The sequence below is a fragment of the Sinocyclocheilus rhinocerous genome, unplaced genomic scaffold (genome assembly GCF_001515625.1).
Source record: "Sinocyclocheilus rhinocerous isolate Xijiao unplaced genomic scaffold, SAMN03320098_v1.1 scaffold185, whole genome shotgun sequence".
Classification (NCBI taxonomy): Eukaryota; Metazoa; Chordata; class Actinopteri; order Cypriniformes; family Cyprinidae; genus Sinocyclocheilus; species Sinocyclocheilus rhinocerous.
In genome coordinates this window covers 770,648-778,292 of record NW_015662163.1, presented here as the reverse complement: position 1 = coordinate 778,292, position 7,645 = coordinate 770,648, and the positions used below count along the sequence as shown (strand labels likewise).

Sequence of the window (7,645 nt, the reverse complement as noted above, 5' to 3'; positions counted from 1 at the left end):
TGTACAGAAATTGAAATCCTCGCTTATACACACTATACTCATAGTCACGCAATGCTGATGTTGTTAACATTAACAATTTGAGAATAAAGTATAACAATAATAATAATTTGCACGCTTTGATGTGATATGAGCTAATTTAGATTTAATCACCATTGGTAGCGCGATTTATTGTAATCCTTTTTTCCTCAGTTGGCCAGAACAAACGTGGCAGACTTGTTACTTACTTGTTCAGATGACAATATCCAGTGAAAATGCTTATTTGAGTCATATATTCCAAGACGTAGGCTAGAATCTGTGATTGCAAAGTACAGTAAATATCCACACCGGTGCGGTGACTGACTGCCACATATACTCTTCAGAACATTAGATTCATCCGTGCTGGAGCCGTGCCGACTCACAACCCACGCAAGCTAGATAATTCCGCACACTGCTGCAATTCCAGATTTTCAAACAGAGATGGCGACAAAGAGGCAAAATTTATGGACTGCAGCTTTAAATGAGCTGATCAATTAATTTTCCAAGCATGGTTTTTCTGATATTATTATGCCAGATAGTTTTGTACCTGGTTGGCTGCTGGTACGTCTTTAGTGATGCTGCAGGGTCCGAGTGTGAGCACTGGGAGATCCTGACCCTCGACTATACGAGATTCTATACAGTTCTGTCTCTGCCGGATCACACCAGACTTAGCATCGGAATCATCAGGAACTCTAGATTCGGTGAATGAAACACCACAGTGTTATGATGAATACCCCACAAAAAAAAAAGAGAGGGGAAAAAATACAAATTAGGTCCTTAAATATCTCAATAGTTTCAACTAGGAAGCAAAGAGTTGCAAATGATAAAAAATTGCTTAAGTCTACTGACTTTTAATTGCAGACTTTGGCAAATCTGAGCACAGTTTGGGACAATATTAATCATCAAATACTTCCAAAACCAATATATATGGTATATGTGATCATGTTCATTTTATTTCTCTATACTCGATTTCAACTCTCATTGGTGTCTATTTTTATTAAATGAAGCATAAAAAATGTAATTGTTCAAATTAAGACTCAAATGAAACATCATGTTTTATCTCCTACATTACAAGAGCAAAATCTAAATATTTAAATATTTTTTTTTTTATAATTAAAGTTTAGTCAGACAGTTTCACATGTTTTCTCTTAAACGTCTGCAAAAGTGCATCAACATCAACTAATTTAGTTGCCGTATTAATGACAATGACATAAAAAACTGTTGTCTTTTAAGGACAAAAATACTGAAAGTATGTGAAATCTGCCATAGTGGGTGGAAAATCTTTCCCTCTAGACAGATGAAAGCAACTAGTGTACAACAAAACAGCATTAGACAGAGGGGCCTTATACTGCCATGCTAAATAACACAGCACTTTACAATTATCAATCACCACCCGCAGACACTCAAATACACACACCACACTAACTCCTCAACTCACTTGAGCTCTGGATAGACATTGTCCAGATACCACTTGAAGGATTTGCACTTGAGACTCTTGCGGAGCTCCTGCCTGCCGTGAATGCTGATAAGAGAGGAAGAGAATGAGCGGAATAAGAGATGAATCTTTTCCCTAATGCCTCCCCATTATAGATACACACATAAACACACACATGCTATCAGTCACTCACTCTCCGTAGGATTTTCCCCTAGCAGCCGGTCGAGCTGAGTAGTAGAACAGTTTGAACTCATCCATCCAAACCTCAGCAGTCCTTCTGGTGTTCCTGAAACAGAAAGAGCATTGAATGTGAACACTGAAGTGTCCTATACTAAACACTTCACTCAGAGATACACACTTCAACCTCAAGAAGAACATTAGGATGACCTGCCATTTCATAAGTAAAAAATAGTGTACAGACAGGTATTAAACACACTTGCAACTGTAATTCTGATGAAAATCTGAGCAGAAAACTCGATATTCAGAGGGAGTGAAGGTGTTATATGCACATCAATCACTTGTTTTTGTTTGTTATGCATTGCACATGTCTCGGTTCGTCAAGACATTTTATTGGAGGTTATACACTAAAAACTATACATAAACAAACCATATCTGATTTCTATACTGTATATATCTAACATAACTCTGCTAACAGATGTAAAAGGACACGGTTTTTAAGAGTATCTAGTAAAGCCAGCTAATGCCTTCAGCAATTATTCATTAGCGCCTCTGAACTACATGAGGAAACAGATTTTGTTGACTGAGTACACTGCATAGCAATTCAGATTCAGAAAGAATGTTGTGCTATGCCCTTAATATTTCATACGGTTTCATGCTGAGGTTTTTCCCCGGAGGTGAAACGTGATAAAAGCAAACAAATTTTACACAGCATATTTTCTTCCAGGCAGAAGTTGGAGTATTATCTCTATCTTTGGCAAGAAAAATCCAACAAATAACATCCAACAGAGATAAAAGTAAAAAAAGATTAACATATTCAAATTTACAGGTTAACAACCCCCAAGTACAAAACAAGGTCTTCTGATGTTGATAAAAAGTGTTACATCCTTTATCAGCAGGAATATATTATCAAAAACTCAGCTGGATATGCTGGATATGAATTATTATTATAAGTATGTGCACTTCTCAGGACTCTTACTTTATGTAGGTGTTGGCATTGCCCTCCGGGAAGATGTAAGGATGTTTCTTGCGGAATACGTGGCCGACCCTGCTACAGGGAATGATTTCCAGGCTTCCTCCACACATCCATACTCTAAAAGAAATCTCTACAAACAGAACACAATAAACACCAATCACACTGTGCTATACAGTATTTTAATAGCATTATGACCTTAGAGAGCATACATTAGCTAAAGTTTTAAGTCAGTAAGATTTATTTATTTATTTACCTACCAAGGCTGCATTTATTTGATCATAAATATTATTATTACTATTATTATTATTATATATTTTTCAGCATGATTACTCCAGTTTTAAGTGTCAAATGATCTTCAGAACTCATTCTAATATGCTGATTTGGTGCTCAAGAAACATTTCTTATAAAGTATATTATCAATGTTGAAAACACTTAATATTTTTGTGGATACAACTGTGATACATTTTTAAAATAACTACATTTATTTAAAATTAAAATCTTTTGAACCATTTTAAATGTATTTCCCATCATTTCTGATCAACTTAATGCATCATTGCTAAATGAATAAACGTATTAATTTCTTTAAAAAAAATCTTACTGACCCCAAACAGTAGCTAATATTGCAGAAATGTATAAAATGCATGTGAATGTTATGTCATGTAGAGTAATATAACTTGCTGACATGTGTATATGTGATTTAAAGGAGCCCTCCAGGATACAACTTCACTCTCACGCCAAGAATTAGATCATACGGTTGAAATCTCCTGTCTAAATATGCCACTGCCCAATGCTCATTTGCAATTATGAGCACAGTAGCCTACTTCAGTCTGAATAAACCAGCCCTGCAACAGCTCCAGTCTAATTCTGTCACATATGCATGGTTAATGATGGTTTAACCCAGCGCAGAGAGAACCATCCGATTCCCCACAGTGCATTGCTCTTAAGAATTTTACAGAGCCAAAAACAAAACATAGCAGTTAAATAAAGGCACCAAAATACTGTTTGAGAAATTTGATTCCAGAGCTATTTCTAAGTTCAAATGTCATTGCGTGCCATTTCCTCTCTGTGATGAGACAACAACCCTAGGTATCCTCTGTCAGAGCTTGTTCGGGGAAGGAAAGTGATTGAGGCTTATGTGCTGTCCGACAGGTGCTCTCATGCATAGTAATAACTTACCAAAGTTCTCCCCTCCCCAGATGTCCATGGCCGTGTCATATTTTCCCAAGCGATTGAACCAGGATCTGTCTATCACAAAAAGTCTTCCTGCGATGATCGGCGTTCTGAGGGTTGAAAGAATGAAAAAAGAGTGAACATTAAGTCTTGACACTAAACACTTCAATCCAGGTGACTGCTTAAAATACTGCTGTCACTCAGGATAGATGTATGAAAACATTTCCTTTTGAATGTGGTGGTTCGGTGAAGAGTCTTGGAATGAGGAAAGAGAATAAAAGGCCACTGAAGTGAGTGTGTGTGGAAACAGTACAGCCCAGTTCTCATTCTCTGGATGAAGCTCAGCTTGCCCTTCAAAATCACTGTACCCAGAGCTGCTTCAAATGCTAAGGACACTGGAGGAAACGGCTCCGGTATTATCGGAAGCATTTGAATTTCATCAGCCGTAATCTCTCATTGTGAAGTGGTAGGACACATTGTTTCATCTGCTGCTTCTCAGGGCCACTCACGTACTTTCATTTCAGATTCATTTACTTTTCACACATCTGATCTCATCTTGTTTTAGAAGGCAGAAACAAAGCCCAAAAGCTTCAACAATTGGGCTCAGTAAATGAGTGGAAATTGGACAAGCCTGTCAAAGGTTTCAGATGAGAGAGTGTGAATGAATTTTAAGTAATGCAATAAAATTAATTTCTAGCACAAAGGTATGCAAATAAATCAAATGTATATGTTATTGCCAGATTTGAGAGATGGTCCTCACTGCAGAACACAAGATCCAGGGGGTGAGGTTGGATCCAGATCCAACTCCTCCCAACTTACATATCCCTAAACCTACCATCTCCACCCCCTGGATGGATCTTGTGTACTGCAGTGAGGGGCTACTGAGATTTGATAGTATGTAGTAATTGTCATCAGATCGCTTAAAAAAATAGTTCACATCTCCTATATAATAGTGCACAAGTGGCATGATTTGAGTTGTCCATATAGCACAAACATGTGGGAATGGTTACGAGTTTGAACACATATTAATACCAAGTATGAGCAATATCAATATTTGCTTTTTCAAACCCCACATAATAACTATCTTATGGCATGCTCATATAGGAACTACTTTTAGTATCACCAAACCCACTCTGGATTTTAACTGCACACCCCTGCTGTATTTGGAATAATTTACTCTATTCAAATAATTATACTCTATTCAAAAGTTTGGAGTCAGTAAGATTTTTTACTTTTATATAGCATGGAGGCATTAAATTGATAAAAAGTAAGAGTAAAGACAGTTATAATGTTACAAAAGATTTCTACTTTAATAAATGCTAATTTCTACTTTAATAAAAACTTCAGAATCTGGAAAAAAAATTATTAGTTTTTCACAAAAATATTAAGCAGGACAATGTTTTCAACTGATAATAATAAAAAATGTTTCTGAGCAGCAAATCAACATATTAGAATGATTTCTGAAAGATCATGTGACACTGAAGTCTGAAGTAATGATGCTGAAAATTCAGCTTTGCCATCACAGGAATAAGTCATATTTGAAAATAGAAAAAAATAGAAAACATTATATTTAATGGTTTTTACTGCTTTGATAAAATAAATGGAGCCTTCGTAACACACTAGAACAGGGGTGTCAAACTCAGTTCCTGGAGGGTCGGAGCCCTGCAGAGTTTTGTTCCAACCCTGTTGCAACACACATACCATGTCGTTTTCAAATAAGCCTGAAGGACTTGATTAGTTGGATCAGGTGTGTTTAATTAGGGTTGAATCTAAACTCTGCAGGGCTCCGGCCCTCCAGGATTTGAGTTTGACACCCCTGCACTAGAAACATATAAATTCCTTAGCATGATCTTGGCATTGTCATCCTGGAATGGGTATGCCTTCCAGCATGGTTGTTTAAGAATTGTAAAACTACACACTGCAGTACTTAGGGTAAAAAGAATTGTTGCAAATCATATAACATGCCAGAAACATATTAATTATTTGCAATAATGATCCGAACTTACTCTTCTGTATATTTCAGTATTTACAAAAGTTCCCATTTTTAATATTACGTCACAAATATACACAAACTCTTGCCAGTCAGGGAAACAACTGGCTGTCAGTCAGGGGTCATGGTTGTGCTGCCCTTCTCACATATCATACTGAAATACATACCACTGCTTCCCATCTGTGTCCACACATACACACAGCTTTCAGTGACTCAGTTATCACTGATCTATTCTGCATCTGTTGGCGGATGGGCTGCGAGAGACCCTGGCCGGCTGCAGTGCTGCACAGCATTGCACAGCACGCACAGGAGCAGACGGGATCTGAGCCCCTCTCAGCCTGACTGCCTGCTTATCTGAGCTATTAACTGCCTTCATTACAACAGCCTCTGAGAGCGCTAGGAACAGTGTGAATTACACCATAACAAGAGTAGAGAGAGAGAAAGACAATGGACGAGGAGAAAAAACAACCAGGATTTAAATGTTGATGTTATTTTGTTTATAATAAAATAATCAAAATTGATTAAAGAAATTTATAGCAACTCAATATTTTAATTATGATATAATAATTCAGTTCTTAATGATCAACCAGGCTGAACTTCCCAGTAGAAATCAATACTTCAAATACCCTTTCTCCCTTCAAAGACAACATGAAATTAAAATACTATTTATGTTTCTAATAAATGCCCCTGTTCTAACTGGAAATGATTGATCAGTGCATGCTATTCTTAAAAAAATGTTTTAATCAAAATGTAGTAAATTTCTCCACATCTAAAACCTTCACATCTAAAGCTTTTCTTTTTTGTGTTACCAAGGCTGCACGGGGGAGGAAAACAATATTAACCAAGTAAATTTTAATATTTCCTGGAGAAAACATGAGTGATTCTTGCCCTTGTAAAACTCACCCCCACAATGTGTAAAAGAGGCTCCAGGCTTCTCACTCCCTGTGTATTTGAGACCGAGCCAATTCTCACCAATCACAGCATAATAATCATCAAATTGAAATTAATCTGAAATTAATCAGTACTTCAATTTGAGATTGAAACTGAAATTATTCACTTCATAAAATTTAGATTCAACACTACATAATTATAATTAAACATATATCTCAAAAAAGATGAAACCAAGTGGTGCTCGACTTGCAGTGTTTATTTCACTCGTCGATATATGTCCAGACGGTACGATAAGCCGGGTTTCAGCTTCATACTTCCTGGATTATGCGGCCAGCTCACAGGCTTCTGCGGGAGCTTTCTTGATTATTAGATCAAAACTTGGCACGGCACTGCAAAAAAAAATTTCCTGGACGTCCGGGCTGGGCTTATGGTTTCAGGCTGCCCTGTCTGGTCTACCGTATCTAGGTCGCCCTGAGGGGCCTCCCGATCACCAGGATATCCCCTCTTGCTGAGGCATCGAGCGAAGTGTGCACGTTATGCTTTGCCCACTTTCTAAAATCCACATAGCTGGTAAGTGTGCACGTTATGCTTTGCCCACTTTCTAAAATCCACATAGCTGGTAAGTGTGCACGTTATGCTTTGCCCACTTTCTAAAATCCACATAGCTGGTAAGTGTGCACGTTATGCTTTGCCCACTTTCTAAAATCCACATAAGTGGTAAGTGTGCACGTTATGCTTTGCACACTTTCTAAAGTTCACATAGGTGGTAAGTGTGCACGGTATGCTTTGTCCAATTTCTAAAATCCACATAAGTGGTAAGTGTGCACGTTATGCTTTACCCACCTGTATGGTAAGGGTTACGCGTTATGAGCCTCGTTCCCTTTCTCTGAGTTGGTTTAGACCCCGGTACCTTGGGCTCCACTCAACTAGTGTGTCTCTGTCGACACACTCTGGAAGCATCGCTCCCCTCACCATTGAGGGTTATTGTGAG

At 37.8% G+C, this 7,645-nt stretch overlaps 1 protein-coding gene across 2 annotated transcripts in view; it reads right to left on the bottom strand.

The window, feature by feature from the left end:
- galnt14 (UDP-N-acetyl-alpha-D-galactosamine:polypeptide N-acetylgalactosaminyltransferase 14 (GalNAc-T14)) overlaps positions 1-7,645 on the bottom strand; it is a 47,127-nt gene that overhangs the window by 5,911 nt on the left and 33,571 nt on the right. For both annotated transcript variants that reach the window (XM_016537579.1, XM_016537580.1), the window contains exons 9-13: positions 3,780-3,883; positions 2,607-2,733; positions 1,644-1,736; positions 1,454-1,537; positions 563-707 (exon numbers count right to left, since the gene is read on the bottom strand). In XM_016537579.1, the coding sequence (XP_016393065.1) occupies positions 563-707; positions 1,454-1,537; positions 1,644-1,736; positions 2,607-2,733; positions 3,780-3,883 (553 nt within the window). The remainder of the gene's footprint in view (positions 1-562; positions 708-1,453; positions 1,538-1,643; positions 1,737-2,606; positions 2,734-3,779; positions 3,884-7,645) is intronic.